The sequence below is a fragment of the Sturnira hondurensis genome, unplaced genomic scaffold, assembly GCF_014824575.4.
Source record: "Sturnira hondurensis isolate 20B ecotype Veracruz unplaced genomic scaffold, ASM1482457v3 Scaffold0004257, whole genome shotgun sequence".
Classification (NCBI taxonomy): domain Eukaryota; kingdom Metazoa; phylum Chordata; class Mammalia; order Chiroptera; family Phyllostomidae; genus Sturnira; species Sturnira hondurensis.
The window spans coordinates 108,973-124,654 of NW_028076888.1; the positions used below are offsets into that span (position 1 = coordinate 108,973).

Genomic DNA, 15,682 nt, shown 5'->3' on the forward strand with positions numbered 1-15,682 from the left:
GGTACCTGAATATTAAGACTTATCATGCTGTTCTGCACATAGAGTGGAAGTATTGGTATTATTCCAAGAGACGGAGTAAAGCTGGAGTGTAACATGTCAACAGATGGCCACCAGGAGCTCTGTCTGAAGGAGGCTTTCTGGTCTCCTTTGCAAAGCAGAGTTAACCCTGGTGACCCGTGCATAGCAGCCACTTGCTGGGATGGCCCGAGTCCCTCCTGCGGGAAGGGGTTTGACTTTCTCTGTGTGGAGTCAGTGCAGCTGCCGGTAAAGCTCTTAGGCTCTGGAATGAGACTGTGGATTCACATCTCAGCTCTGTTGCCCATGTCTCTGAACTTGGAGGAGCTATGTAGCCCCAGGTTGCTTGACTTGAAAGTAAAGAGAGGTAAGCTCACTTTCAGGGTGTTGTTTTAAGGATTAACTGAGTTAGAGTGTGTGTGTGCATATGTGTGTGTGTGTGTATTATACATGTATGTAGAGTGCTGAGAACAGAGCCTACCTAGCACATGGTAAGTGCTCAGTAAATACTCCTTCTAATTATACTAATATAATTACCCTTAAATTATTACATGCCTTTTCTCTCTCTGACTTTGCTTGGCACTCAGTCCAGATTCTGGTGCACCCCTCTGCCTCGCCAAAGCGACCGAGCTTTACCCTTCCAAGGCAGTTGTCAGGGTGGGAGCTCTGGCGGCCGTCGTCTCCGTAGTCTTGGGATTACAGGCTTCAGTGCGCCAGGATTTTGGAGGGATGTCTTTCCTTGACAAGGACTTCTGTTTTTCTGGAATCTCAAAAATGATCATGTGGAACATATATTTTTAGACATTTTTTGAGTTGTTGTTTTTAAGTACAGTTTTCTATCTCTTACTCCCATCCCAGCCCACCCCTCTCAGCCCTCCCCACCTCCATCCCCTGTGGTTTTTGTCCATGTGTCCTTTATACTTGTTCCTGTGAATCCTTCCCCTCTTCCCCCGAAATCCCCTCTCTCTCCACTCTGGCCACTGTCAGCCTGTTCTCTATTTCAGTGTCTTTGGTTATATTTTGCTTGTTTGTTTTGTTGTTTAGGTTCCTGTCAAAGGTGGGATCATATGGTATTTGTCTTTTACCGCCTGGCTTATTTCGCTTAGTCATATGGAACATCTTAAAGCCCTTGTATGTTCTTCTTTATTAGAGAAAGGGTGGTAGAGAAATATTTTTAAAATTAGGGTGCTGTTATTTGCCAGATTTCCTGCTTTTAGAGAAACCACTTTATTGCCTTAGAAAAATACACATGGACAGCCTTCCTCTCATCAGCGTGTCCTCACTGAAGGAGTGAGGCTCCTTAAATGAGAGGCCCTCGGGCCCTCGGTCCCGCTGTCTGACACTGTCTCTCCTAGGCCGGCTCGCTGGCACAAAGCCAAGAAGGTGCAGCTGACCCCCGGTCAGACGGAAGTGAAGATTGACCTGCCCTTGCCCATCGTTGCCTCCAACCTGATGATTGAGTTTGCCGACTTCTACGAAAACTACCAGGCCTCCACAGAGACCCTGCAGTGCCCACGCTGCAGTGCCTCGGTCCCTGCCAACCCAGGGGTCTGTGGCAACTGTGGGGAGAATGTCTACCAGTGTCACAAATGCAGGTAAGCGAGCAGTTGTCACCCTGGCCAGGACCATGTACATTCTTCTGTGTTTCCGTAAGGGCCTCAGGGTGGGCAGTTTCAGTGTCTGGGCCCTCACAGTAGTTAGGGGGTTACGGGTAGGTAGAGTGTGGAGTCCTAGGGCAGAGGGAGGAGGAGGGAGGGAGGGAGGGAGGGGCAAGAGTGGGGCGTGTGTGTTCGCCCCTCCTGTGTGGGCGGGGTCCGTAAGTTTACTTCTGGATCTTCTGTTGTTGTTACCTGGTTGCTTAAGTCATCCTCACCCACTTGTTCCTGCCCCTCCACTGGTCCTTGCAGTAGTTGACAGAGTGTAGGTGTGGCACAATCTGTTTCCTCACGGGTCACCCCTGATCCGGACACTTTGATTCTTCAGGTCCATCAATTACGATGAGAAGGACCCCTTCCTCTGCAATGCCTGTGGCTTCTGTAAATATGCGCGTTTCGACTTCATGCTCTATGCCAAGCCTTGCTGTGCGGTGGATCCTATCGAGAACGAAGAAGACCGGAAGAAGGTGAGGCCACACCTGTCCTAGATGCAGGACCATGGCTTTGACATGAGCTTTGGCCACAGCTGGGGTAGGGCTGTGTGCTTTTCCTTGTAGCCCTAGTCCTCTTTAACTGAGCAGCATTTTCAGGACCAAGTCTGTGGGTGGGAGCAGATAACGGTTTCAGGTGTATTGGAACACATGGTTTGCGTAGGGTTTTGGAGGGCTGCTGGTAGTGGACTAAAATGCCTCGAGGGGCAAACAACTTTAGATTCGGAAAGGTGGAAGGGAGTTGGGTGGCCAGCCCTGCATTTTCTCCATGGATTGCTTCATATCGCAGCTCTTGGTCTTCCCTCCGTGTTAGCTTATTCAGGGGCCACTTCTCAGCCAGCGTGATGTGGCGGGACTGGATGTGGGGGTGAGGAGGTGCAGACTGTGGGGATAGCTACCAGAGGTGTGAGGGGAAGCGGCAGATCTTTTAGCTTTGGAGTCAGAAGGACCAAGTTTCGGTTGCAGCTGTGCATTTCCATACTGTGGGACCCGCCATAAGTTACTTAACAGTGCTGTACTTTATATGTGTGCCTCCCCCATGGGCTTATTGCAAAGACTAGAAGTAGTGCATGGCAGGCCATACCTGTAGGGAATGTCTCAGTGGATGGGTGACTCATTCAGATCACTCAGGAAGGTCGTCATGCTGAAAAGCCTTCACGCGCACGTGCCCGTCTTTTCCTCCCTAGGCTGTCTCCAACATCAACACACTTCTGGACAAAGCGGATCGGGTGTACCATCAGCTGATGGGACATCGGCCACAGCTGGAGAACCTGCTCTGCAAAGTGAATGAGGCAGCTCCTGAGAAGCCACAGGTAATCCCAGAGTGGACGGGGCATTTGAAGGGTGTCGACCACAACCAGAAGACCACCCCACAGGCGAGGCCACCTCACGGTGCAGGCTGACCGCTTCCCTCTTGGGTTGCAGGACGACTCGGGCTCAGCAGGGGGCGTCAGCTCCACCTCAGCCAGTGTGAATCGCTACATCCTGCAGTTGGCTCAGGAGTACTGCGGAGACTGCAAGAACTCTTTCGATGAACTCTCCAAAATCATTCAGGTAGAGAAGTGGGGGTGACTTGGGAGTGCGTGATCAGTAGCTGTCAGAGCAGCCCTGTTGCGCTCATCCAGCCATCAGCTCCTGGGGCGGCCCTTGCCCAGCGCAGCTGAGAGAGCGGGGTCCGAGCAGCCGCCCCCACTGCTTCTCTCCCATTGCGTCTCCCGGTGCTTGGCAGAGCGCGCGTTTGTTCCAGGAGACTGAAAATGGAGATGACCACAGATTTGTTTTTCTTGACCATTCACAGCCCATCTTCTAGTAGAGGGGTTACTGGTTTTAAAAATGGGGTGCAAAGAATCTGTTTCTTTTTTCTGATGTATGAAATATTGGCAGGCTAGATGGGCAGGGCACACCGACTCCCTTCAACCAGGGTGGGCCTTACAGCGGCTGGAGTATTGCTCTCCATGGGATGGGAGGCTGCCTGCGGACGAGGAGGGCAGCCAGCATCCTTGCCCCAAGTCACTGGTGTGTCGCCTGTGCTACTTGTACCTACAGCTCTGACCGTTGTTTTGTTCATTACAAGACAGTGTCATGGGAAAGTGAAGGGCGTGGGCCTGCGATCAGAGGCTCTTCTGACTCTGCCACTTACCTCAGTCACACCAGCCCCTCAGCCTGTCTCCTTCTCTGTGAAATGGGGATAGAGTGTCTGACTAGTGGGGTTATCAAGAAGGTTAAGTTAGCAATACATGTAAAGCATTTTTTTTAAACCAAAGCTGATTTCTAGTTAACTTCTTCCTCCTTATTTTAATTGCTGATTTCTTTCTTTGCCTTTTTTCCTAGAAAGTCTTTGCTTCACGCAAAGAGTTGTTGGAATATGACCTGCAGCAGAGGGAGGCGGCCACCAAATCGTCCCGGACCTCCGTGCAGCCCACCTTCACTGCCAGCCAGTACCGCGCCTTATCCGTGCTGGGCTGCGGCCACACGTCCTCCACCAAGTGCTATGGCTGCGCCTCAGCTGTCACCGAACATTGCATCACACTCCTCCGGGCACTGGCCTCCAACCCAGCCCTGAGGCACATCCTCGTCTCCCAGGGCCTCATCCGGGAGCTCTTTGATTACAATCTTCGCCGGGGCTCTGCAGCCATGCGGGAGGAGGTCCGCCAGCTCATGTGCCTCCTGACTCGGTCAGAGCCTGCATCATTGTGGGGCTAGTAATGCCTGCGGCTCGGGGGTCGGTGGCAGCAGCGATGCCAGGAGCACTAGAGGGTGCAGAGCGTTGTGCTTCTCGTCGGCAGACAGGCTGGCTAGCTTACCGTAGAGGAGGAAATAGGAACCTGTCCCAGGTGGTGAGATGTGAACTTAGGGAGCATTTGAAGCCCATGGAAGTAGCCTATTTGGATTGTGCTGTGCTTTGTTAGTTCCAGTGAGATTTCCTGAGGAAATGGTCTCGGGCTTCTGGGGAAAGAGGAGAAGGGAATGACTGGGCAGTGGGACTCAAGACTCGCCAACAAGGAGACAGTGGAGCCTAGTGATTAGGGGCTTGGACTCTGGGTCCAAAAGACTCAACCTTTGTATCCGATACTTTGTACTGTGGGCCTTGGGCAAATTCCTTAACTCCTTGAGCCCAGATATTTCTCATCTGAAAAATACTGATAATAGTAAATCCCTTAAAAGGCTCATGGTGAGGATGAAACAAAATAATTCACGTGAGTAGTAACTCATATTTGTTGAGTGTGTAGTGAATGCCCATATAGAGGACCCAGAGCTGGGCGTGGCTGTCTACGGGGCATGTGGCTTAAACTTCGAAACCTGTTGGGTGGCTGAGAAATATTACTTGTTGTATTAGTTACTCTTTCAGCAAATATTTCTTGAGGATCTGCCAAATGCCAGGCATTGTGTCAGACTCAGAGGGCACAGTGGTAAATGAAACAAAGTCCCTGCCTTCCTATAGCCCCCATTCCAGGTGGGAGGACTGCAGAACACAGCTGACTCCACAGCACCGTGTCAGGCAGTTAGACGGTGCAGGGAGGTAAAGCAGGTGGGACCCCGTCTGTGGGAGGGGTTGCTGTACAGGACGGGGCGTCCAGGAAGGCTTTGGGGGTGTGGCACTTGAGCTGAGAGCCGGGGGAAGTAGGAGCAAGCTGCATAGACACGTAAGACGTGAGCTGCCTGCATAGGACGTGCGCGTGGCAGGGCTGCGAGGTGGGCTGGGCCGAGAGTGCTGGGCGCGCAGCAGGGAGGCCCGTGCTGCTGCAGGGGGCGGGGGTGCCTGGGAGAAACGGACGCAGGAACTCAGGAGCGGGATGTGGGGCCGCATCCTGATGGGTCTTGCAGGCCATTGTGAGGACTTTGAGCTTTATTCAAAAAGTGTTGGAAAGCAAGAAAGTGATGTGGTACAATTTACGGTTTTTGTTATTGTAAGTGTGGACACGGTTACAAAGGGGCGTGGGATGCCCTATGGGAAGCGAAGTGGCGGCAGTTGGAGCAGACGAGAGAAGTGTGGCCAGTACCGAGCGTGAACGCCTGAATTGGGGGACTGACGTACCATGCGGCACCTGAGGGCCGTGCAGCCAGGGCCAGGGGCCAGGAGAGAGGCTCCCCTGTTTGATGCTGCCCTCCCCCGTCGGGCTGTGGCCAGTGGTGTCACTGCACACCAGAGTGCCGTGGGCCAGCGCTACAGTCTTGCCCTGGAAAGGCCACGTGGCCCCCGACACAGAGTTCCGTGTCTCTGGGCTCCTCCGAGTAGAAAGGGGGACACAACCAGTGGTGGGTAACGAAACCCTGTTTTTGCTTCTGCAGAGACAATCCAGAAGCCACCCAACAAATGAACGACCTGATTATTGGCAAAGTCTCTACAGCTCTGAAGGGCCACTGGGCCAATCCCGATCTGGTGAGCAGGACAGGTGTCCCCTTTGACTCCTCCCGCCAGCCCCATTGTGATGACCAAGCAACGTTGTTGCTTGCTGAGCTCATGTCCCAGAGTGCTGTTCCTGGTCAGACCCAGCTCCACAGGGGAAAGGAAGTGGGTGGCCGGCTGTGGGGAGTACAAGGGCCTCCATCTGTCCTTCCTCTTACCATGCCACTTGTGACCAAAAGTTTAGTTCTGAGTCCTGGGTCAGAGCTTGGACATAAGCCAGCCCTGGGATTGACCCCCTCAGACCCTTCTCTAACTCATGCCTCTTTGGTGGGCCTTCCAGGCAAGTAGCCTCCAGTACGAAATGCTGCTGCTGACAGACTCCATCTCCAAGGAGGACAGCTGCTGGGAGCTCCGGCTGCGCTGTGGTGAGTTTGGGCAGTGTCTTGTCGGGAGCTTTTCCGAGAAAGAAAGGGAGGCCACGAGGTGCAGTCCCAGCCGCAGGGGGGAGAGGTGGGGAAACTGCTCAGACGGTCCTGTGGGAGGCGGAGGGGGTGCTTTGTGGTCCTGACTACCTGCCTCCCAACCCCAGCTCTCAGCCTCTTCCTCATGGCTGTGAACATCAAGACCCCCGTGGTTGTCGAGAACATCACGCTCATGTGCCTGCGGATCCTACAGAAGCTGATCAAACCCCCTGCTCCAACCAGCAAGAAGAACAAGGTACTCGGTCAAACAGAAAAATACTCTTCTCTTTTCCAGTTATATCCCTGTGTGGGGCTAGAGGTTTTCCATATACTCGACCAAAACAGCATATCGCTACCACTGTTCAGAGGCACAAGCAGCTATGGGAATCCAGCTGTCTTACTAAGGCAGTCATTAATTATTTTCAGAATGTAAAACTGTATCCTTCCTTTCTCTAGATTACTTTTGCTTTGGAAAATATAAGAAATGTCATTTAGTTGATGGGTAATGGACTTAATCTTATTTTTAAATGAGGTGGTAAATATTTTAAGGATGTGTCAGTTTTGACTTTGAGCATGGTAGATATTCATTGATGGAACCACACATCAAAAAGCTCTTCAGAGTGCTCAGTGATTTTTAAGAGTGTGATGGGGTCCTGAGGCCAAAGAGTTTGAGAATCGCTGGCTTTGAGTTCTGATTAGTAATGGCTCTTTAAATTCTGGAGGCTGCTCGGGGACCTCTTGAAGATTTATGCTCGGGAAACTGCACGTCAGCCTGGGGATGGGAATTAGTGTATGTGGCCACGGGACCGTCTGCAGGGAGCCAGCTCCCTCTCATCCTGCACAGTCAAAATCAGCGACCTCGGGCTCAGTGTGGGGGTGCTGCTGCCAAACTGGACCCGAATGCCGTAACAGAACGTGTATTTGGGCACGGAAGATATGACTATCGATCCTTCTCATATTCTGGCCTTTGCACGTGTCCCCATGGAGTGTCAGTGTCCCTGTGTCGGAGCCGTGGCTCAGGTGTGCCCTCACGCCCTCTCCCCTTGTTCCGTGCGCTCCTGCAGGACGTTCCCGTGGAGGCCCTCACTACGGTTAAGCCGTACAGCAATGAGATCCACGCCCAGGCTCAACTGTGGCTCAAGAGAGACCCCAAAGCATCCTATGAGGCCTGGAAGAAGTGTCTTCCTATCAGAGGTCTGTTTGTCTCTTGAAGGCTTGGGAGATCAGTCCTTCCTACCCCTGTCCTGGCAGCTCCAGAATCCACCCTCTGCCCTCACTTTCTGTTCCTTACTCCCCCTGCACCCCTTTGTCTGCCAGGGATAGATGGCAATGGGAAGTCCCCAAGCAAATCAGAGCTCCACCATCTCTATTTGACCGAGAAGTACGTGTGGAGGTGGAAGCAGTTCCTGAGCCGTCGGGGCAAGAGGACGCCCCCCTTGGATCTCAAATTGGGCCATAACAACTGGCTGCGGCAGGTGAGCGACCGCCCCCCCGGGCCCCTGCTCTGCTGCCGCAGCTCCAGAGGGCAAGCACCTCCCGCATGTGCCGCACTTCCTCTCCTTTCTCTTTGCTCTCTTGCTTCCTTTCACGAGGAAGGGAGGGTAGGTCGAGGTTCTTGGTTGCAGCCAGCAGCGTGGTGGACTGGCCAGAGCAGGACTTTGGTGTCCCCTCTAGCAGGCTTGTCTTGCTCCTGCTCTCTTCCCCGACCGCTTAGCGGGACTGAGCCGCAGGGCCTGCGGTCCCCTGCTCCCCTTCCGTCGTGCGCATCGCCTGCTGTCGTCTCCCTCTTCCTTCTAGCTGATGTCTAAGTCATTGTATTTCCAGAGCCCATTTGTCCACTGATATGTAGAATGAGGACTGTTTGGCATGTAGGGGTCCCCAGAACAGGATTATAGAAATCTTTGCTGAGGAAAATACCCACTTGTCTTAGGTGCGTTCTCCAAAGTACTTGACGGAGAGTCAGTGGCAGAACACTCCCTAGCAGCCGCTTTCCCAGTCTGTGGCCGTCCGACGTGGGGCAGCGTGTGATTTTTGCCTTTAACCTTTTCCTGGAGAGTTGCCCAGAGGCCTTGGGGGTAGGTGGTGGTTGATGGCCCTGCAGGGGGCCTACTGAGAGGCCACCATCTGAGCCAATGGCTCCCCTTTTGTGCCCTGCAGGTCCTCTTTACTCCAGCGACACAGGCTGCCCGGCAGGCAGCCTGTACCATTGTGGAAGCTCTAGCCACCATTCCCAGCCGCAAGCAGCAGGTCCTTGACCTCCTCACCAGGTACCATGTGCGGGTGGGATGGGGAGAATGGTCAGACCTCGTCCAGAGCCTTTTCTGCCTTCCCAGGGGAACCCGTAGCTCAGAGTGATGGGAGGCGCGCCCATGCTCTAACCCTCTCGTTCTGTGTGGAGGACCACAGAGACCAGGAAGGATGGAAAGCTGGGTTTCAGTGGTGGCAGTAGCAGTAGTGATGCAGTGTGGGCACCAGCTTACGAGCATGTAAATGCTTGGCATGCGTTATCTCATTTAATCTTCACAGTAACCTGGGCTTAAAGGGGCTGATCAGCTTGTCCACCGGAAGGCAGCATTTGAGCTCAGGCGCTCTGATCCCAAGGCCAGTGTTGTTGGCCACCCTGTGGTGCACTCACCTTCCAAGGGGTTTGCTCAGAGACACAGTCTCACTGCCCAAATAATCACTGTTCGTCCTTTGGTGCTCCTTCTAAATGAGTATGATTATCGTATGCCATTCCCTGTTGTGTGCTCTGGGCTCTTCCCTAGTTTGGGGGGTCCCTGCATGGGAAATTTAGGCTTTCTCAAGGGAGAGGGACCAAAGGACAGCACAGTGGAAGATGGAGCATAAGGAACTAGGAGGCCATAGGAACTACTTGAGTTCTCTCACGGAGCCTGTCTGTCTCGGTGGCAGTTACCTGGATGAACTGAGCACGGCCGGCGAGTGTGCCGCCGAGTACTTGGCTCTCTACCAGAAGCTCATCGCCTCTGCTCACTGGAAAGTCTACCTGGCCGCCCGGGGAGTCCTGCCCTACGTGGGCAACCTCATCACCAAGGTACCCCCCGCGGCCCAGGAGAGCCCTTTCCCTAGTTCTGGCAGTGAGCTCTGTCTCTGATACACACTGTGCAGTATTCTGTCGGGCTGAGAAGAAATGTTTGTTGGGAATATTATTTTTACGACTCCATTATACTTGTCAAAAGGATATAGCAGTCTGCTGGGGCACTTAGGCTCTTCCAGGTTTTAAGCAGCCCCTTACCAGCAGTCCAGCTGTCCTGGGCTCCTTGGAAGGGAGGCGTGCAGGGATTCGGCCTCAGGGTCCATCAGAGTAAACCAAGTGCGAGGACTACACACTGTGTTCGGTTGGTGCCGTGAGCTCCCAGACTGGTGGTGGAGGTGACTGGTGGGCGTCACCGGCAGCGCTGCCACGCTCACCGCGCTTCTTATCCTGCTCAGGAAATAGCCCGCCTGCTCGCCCTGGAGGAGGCCTCCCTGAGCACCGACCTGCAGCAGGGCTATGCCCTCAAGAGTCTCACAGGTAGAGAGAGCCGCTGGGCCGTCCTTTGGGGGCTCTGGGGGTAATTTGGGGACCGACCCTTAGTTCCTGGGGTGTGGAGTTGGCTCTCTTCCCTCACCTGTTGGCCATAGTGCACATTTGAGCTCTGCACCCCTCTCCTCATCTGCGGGTTTATGTGTTCGAGCTCTTGCTCTCTGCTGACTGGTACCCTTCGTGGAGTGCATGCTCTGTGCCAAGCACAGAGATGGCTTTTTCCTGCCTTTGAGTGGCTCATAATCTTTTGAAGACACGGCCCTTGCTTATATTCTTATTCAGAGTTCTTGCAGCAACTTTTCCCTGTCCCCACAGGCCTTCTTTCCTCCTTCGTCGAGGTGGAGTCCATCAAAAGGCACTTTAAAAGCCGCTTGGTGGGCACTGTGCTGAATGGCTACCTGTGCCTGAGAAAGCTGGTGGTGCAGAGGACCAAGCTGATCGACGAGACCCAGGACATGCTGCTGGAGATGCTGGAGGACATGACCACAGGTAGGTAGCACTGTCCGGCGGCCGGAGCCCAAGGCCCCGCGTCCCTTCCGGGTCTGCCTGGGACACCGGTCTGATCTCCTGAGTTCTGCAGAGGTGGTGGAGGGTGGCGGGCATGTCTGTGCCTTCACGTGAGGAAGGGGGAGGAACTTCTCCGAGAGAAGACTGATTTGTGGAGCTGTAGAAGCCCAGAGCAGGGCTCAGTCTGGTGTGGGCTTTCTGTGTTGCACTTGGAGCAGGAAGAGGTTTCTCGGGCTGGGGTCCGTCACTGGTTCTGGGAACCCTAAGCCTCTCCGTGGCGTCCATCTCACCGTGCCTTTGCGCTGATTTCTCTGTTTTGTCATCCAGTTCATCAGTTTTTTCTATTCTCCTTGCGACCTGTTTAATCCACCCATTGTGTCCTTATTGACGTTTCCCACCCCTTTTATAATCTTCCAACATCAAACAGGTTTCTGTGCCTGATCATTCTAGAAGTTGAAATGTTTATTGATTTCATTCTGCTGTTGGTTATTTTGGCTCTTGTTCATTGTGCCTTAATTTGTTTTGTGTGTGTGTGTGTGTGTTGTGATTCTTGATTGTGTTTGGGGGATTTGTCTGTGGAAATTCTTCAGGACCTGAGTCAAAGACGGGCTTTTCTAGAAAGGGGCTGTAGCTGCCTCCACAAGGCCTCTTGGGGCCCCACCCTCCCAGGGCCCCTGCGGCAGAGTTCTGACCTGGGGCTTGCAGGTGTCGTAGGTATTGGGAGTCACAGACCTCTGTGAGCACCTGGGTTCTCAGAGATTTCCATCCCCTCCACTCATTGCCACGTCTTAGGACAGTGTCTTCTTACTTGCTTGGGGGAAGGGAGAGTCACTTCTAGGTGACCTGTATACCAAGGTACGCAGCTCTGTTAGAGTACCAGACTTATGAGTGTGTGTCGTGTTCCTGCTAGACTTCCCACCCGGCAGACTTGGGGCTTTGTGTCTGGCTTGGAAACCTTGGCAGGTTATGGAAACCAAAGCTCAGGGCAGAAGCAGCCTCAATGTTTGTCTTTTTTCCTTTTCTTTTTCTTTCTTACAGATCTTATTTATTTTTAGAAGAGGGGAAGGGAGGGAGAAAGGAAGGGAGAAAAACACTAATGTGCAAGAGATACATTGACCGGTTGCCTCTCTCACACCCCCATCTGGGGACCTGGACCAAAACCCAACCGTGTGCCCTGACTGGGAATCGAACCAGTGACCCTTCTGTTCTCAGACCAGTGCTCATCCACTGAGCCACACCAGCCAGGGTGCCTCCATGTTTCTCTAACTCTCCCGGTTACTCTTAAATCTGGCTTTTCATTCTTGGCTGGTGTGGCAATTCACTGATACCTTTTTATTCCATATTTTAAGTTGTTTCTAAGTGGTGAGCAGTGGGCAGTCAGCCAGGGAACACGGTCTGCTATGTTGCCCGACATGGAGGTCCTTCTGTTGCCGTTTTCATTCCGCCACAGATGGTTTGCGACCTTGTCGGTTGGACCCTTTTCAAGAGGATGTTTCTCCTTCCTCATGCAATTCGAAGTTGTGCCTTTGGCTTGCCGAAGGCAATCTACGTAACCTTTTAGAACGAAGCTTATAACTTCCCTTAGATTTGACTGGAATGCTATTAAGATTGTGGCAAACTGTCAAATACTTGACATTTTGGAGTACCTGTGTTGGTCAAGAGAGTGCGAGGTCGTGGTTCTGGGAGGGAGACGTGTGTCCGGCTCACCACGACGCATGGTGCGCACATGGGCATTGAGGCTTCCGCTGGAATGAGGCCTGAGTATAAAACTCAGCTTCACGTCTCCGGTGGAACTGTTGGTGCTGCCGCGTCAGGCATTTAAAGACTAGCTGGGCAGAAAGAGGCTGTTAGCGACAGGGCTTCACAGAGCTTCACCTTGGTTTCTGGGTGTGAATCACTTCCCTAACTGACTTGGCCACTTTGGTTTCGGGCAGGAACAGAATCGGAAACTAAGGCCTTCATGGCTGTGTGCATCGAGACAGCCAAGCGCTACAGCCTGGACGACTACCGGACTCCTGTCTTCATCTTCGAGAGGCTCTGCAGCATCATCTACCCTGTAAGCGGCGGCACTTCCCACGCCCCCCGTGCCCACATGGGCCTTTCCGCCGTGAACCGCTCAGTGACGTGTTATAGTCATCAGCAGTCTTACCACCTGTGGGCCATTTAGTTACCATTTTATTTTACTTTCTTTCTAAAGATTTTATTTATTTTTAGAGAGAGGGGAAGGGAGGGAAAAAGGGAAAGAAACATCACTGTGAGAAAGAAACATCCATCAGTTGCCTCTTGCAGGCCACCAACCAGGGACCCAGCCTGCAAACCCAGGTTGTGCCCTGACTGGGAATCGAGCCAGCAGCCTTTTGGTCCACAGGCTGGTGCTCATTCCACTGAGCCACACCAGCCAAGGCCAGTCAGCATTTTAGAAAGCACCATTGGCAGGCATGAGACCAGAAGCAGCCTCATAATTTTCCCCTTCTTGATGATGGAAAACTCAAGACCTTCCTTGGTCTTATTTGCTAAATATAAAGTCAAGGTCAGCCTTCTTTTTTTTTTTGGTTAAACTGGGTCTAATCTTCCATTGCCAAAATCCCATTGTTTATCAATCCAGTATGCTATGAAAGAACAACATGGAGCTGCAGTATAAGGAAATGTTCACCACACCGGCCTCCCCATTTTGGGTGCACGTGCGTTCGTGCCTGTTTCCCTAGCCTCACTGTGATCCAAAGACCCTTCCTGTTCCCGAGCAAGGATGAGGAGCGCCAGGGTCCTCAGTTACTGATGAGAAGTCACTGGGGTTGGGCATACCTGATGCTGTTCGTGAGTTGAGAGCCACCAGTGACAGAGTCACCTGGCCCCAGCTTGGCCAGCATCCCATGAGAGGAGCGGGCAGAGGAGAGCAACCCCCCCACCCCCGCGCTTATTTTGGTGTATGGCTTTCACAGGTCACTCCTCATGCGCTCATTTTGTTAGGCTTTCTCTCCTAATCCACCCTGAGGGGATGTACTTGATAAGTAAAGCTGTTTGAATTATATTTGGATTTTTTTAATCACCCAAGCTCCCTATTCTTTATATCTTTCAATGCGTAAGGGGCTGGATGAGTCTGGCGTGTCCCTCGGGGCGGTCGTGGAACACAGTATAAATCTAAAAGGCCTTGGCCGTCCCTCTACATACATCTTTATGCTGTCCATTCTGATGCGTACTTCTCTCTGTCCTTTAGGAGGAGAATGAAGTCACCGAGTTCTTTGTGACCCTGGAGAAGGACCCCCAACAAGAAGACTTCTTACAGGGCAGGATGCCTGGCAACCCTTACAGTAGCAGCGAGCCGGGCATCGGGCCGCTTATGAGGGACATAAAGAACAAGATCTGCCAGGACTGTGACTTGGTGGCTCTCCTGGAGGATGACAGTGGGATGGAGGTAACAAGCAGGGGACAATGCCACCAAGGTTAGGAGGATGGGCTGGGACATGATTCCCACCAGCTCGATGGAAAGGTTAATAACTTGTCAGAGTCCCCGCCCCCGCGTGCCGTGCTTATCGTGGTGCAGACCTACTATTCTCGTTGCTCTGGCAGAGGCCTGCTGATTCCCAGCTGATCTCCGTAACCTCGGGCACTTCAGCTCTCGTGCAGATATCGGCTCTGTGTCTGGTACCTTAGGTTATTATGTACGTAGTGAAAAGCATGTTGGGTAAAACAGAAAATTGCTTTTTCTGGTGCTGAGGCTGAAATGGACTCAGGCTAAGAGGTCCTTGTCAGGGATTTGTAGCCTGGGGTCCATGGTTTGGGTTAAAGTGTGTTTGTAACCCATGAGATTGTGCACAGAACTCTGTGTCATGCACACATGTGCATTTTTTAAGAGAGGGAGACTTGATTGATCCTCGACACATGAAGTCGTGAATTGAGCCTCTACTATAATTGAGCCCCTTTGATCTTGAAGTGTGGCTTGTCTTACAATTACCCGGAGTAACAGCCTCATCTGCTTTTCTGTTCAGCTTCTAGTGAACAACAAAATCATTAGTTTGGACCTTCCTGTGGCTGAGGTTTACAAGAAGGTCTGGTGCACCACGAATGAGGTACGTGCTTGTTTCTTCACGCTTGGAGGTGCGGTTTGACTGCTGATGTGTGCAGGCTTGAGCCGGGGGGAGCTGCCGTCACATCATTGCAGGCCAGGAGCTCAGCACTGCCGCCAGGTAGAAACAAGGTGCCTGGCCTGATAAAACAGGGTGCGGCCCATGGGCCTTGTGTTTGCCACCTGTTTCCTAAGTGAAATGCAGTGCATTTAAATCCCAGGTTCTGTGGTTCACATCTTGCAGAGAGAGAGAGAAGTTGTCCGTGTTGCTGAGGCATTGAACAAGACCAGGTGTTGTTTCTCTGCATTTTCTGGGCCCGATTACAAGTACCTTTCTCCAACTGTCTCTGCTCAGGGAGAGCCCATGAGGATTGTTTATCGAATGCGGGGGCTGCTTGGTGATGCCACCGAGGAGTTTATCGAGTCCCTGGACTCCACCACAGGTACGGCCCTTCCACAGGTAACAGTCGCAGGCTGTTTGGGGGTTGGCCCCAGTCAGTGGTTCACGTCCTGGGATTTGGGGTGTTCTGGGAAGATACACTCTGGTACGTCTGATCAGAATTGAAGGGAGATTACTGCTCCAACTGAGGAAGAAAACGGGTATCTGATTCACAAACGTCTGGGATTTCCCTCTGGGAGGGAAAAAAAAACCAGCCTCGGGAAAAGAATGTGGGTCAGATTTATTTTTAGCTTACTTCTCCACATCCCCCAATGGTGGTTGTGGTACTTAGTGTATTTTCACATATTTGAATAAATAATTTTACTTGGCTGGAATGTTGTAAAGCTACTAGAGTAAGATAGTGTAGTTTAGTATCCAGTATCAGCCCCTTTTATCGGCTGTGTCTTTACTGGAGATGCGAGAAAGGGAAATAGCCATCAGCCTGGAAGAGGGAGGGCTGTCAGTTTTATTCCCGTCCCCACCTTTTCCTCTGTTTCCGCTCGGCGTCCCTCCTCCCGCAGATGAAGAAGAGGATGAAGAAGAAGTGTACAAGATGGCCGGCGTGATGGCCCAGTGTGGGGGCCTGGAGTGCATGCTGAACAGGCTGGCAGGGATCAAAGATTTCAAGCAGGGACGCCACCTTCTAACAGTGAGTTGGAG

The 15,682-nt window shown here is 52.5% G+C and overlaps 1 protein-coding gene across 5 annotated transcripts in view; it reads left to right on the forward strand.

Annotated features, from left to right (window-relative positions):
* UBR4 (ubiquitin protein ligase E3 component n-recognin 4) overlaps positions 1–15,682 on the forward strand; it is a 119,150-nt gene that overhangs the window by 82,509 nt on the left and 20,959 nt on the right. For all 5 annotated transcript variants that reach the window (XM_037045056.1, XM_037045055.1, XM_037045059.1 and 2 more), the window contains 19 exons: positions 1,371–1,610; positions 1,999–2,137; positions 2,848–2,973; positions 3,086–3,214; positions 3,992–4,335; positions 5,951–6,041; positions 6,349–6,433; positions 6,598–6,725; positions 7,534–7,663; positions 7,787–7,944; positions 8,627–8,736; positions 9,380–9,521; positions 9,920–10,001; positions 10,329–10,502; positions 12,455–12,576; positions 13,735–13,932; positions 14,507–14,587; positions 14,939–15,026; positions 15,544–15,671. In XM_037045056.1, coding sequence (XP_036900951.1) covers positions 1,371–1,610; positions 1,999–2,137; positions 2,848–2,973; positions 3,086–3,214; positions 3,992–4,335; positions 5,951–6,041; positions 6,349–6,433; positions 6,598–6,725; positions 7,534–7,663; positions 7,787–7,944; positions 8,627–8,736; positions 9,380–9,521; positions 9,920–10,001; positions 10,329–10,502; positions 12,455–12,576; positions 13,735–13,932; positions 14,507–14,587; positions 14,939–15,026; positions 15,544–15,671 — 2,695 coding nt within the window. The remainder of the gene's footprint in view (positions 1–1,370; positions 1,611–1,998; positions 2,138–2,847; positions 2,974–3,085; positions 3,215–3,991; positions 4,336–5,950; positions 6,042–6,348; positions 6,434–6,597; positions 6,726–7,533; positions 7,664–7,786; positions 7,945–8,626; positions 8,737–9,379; positions 9,522–9,919; positions 10,002–10,328; positions 10,503–12,454; positions 12,577–13,734; positions 13,933–14,506; positions 14,588–14,938; positions 15,027–15,543; positions 15,672–15,682) is intronic.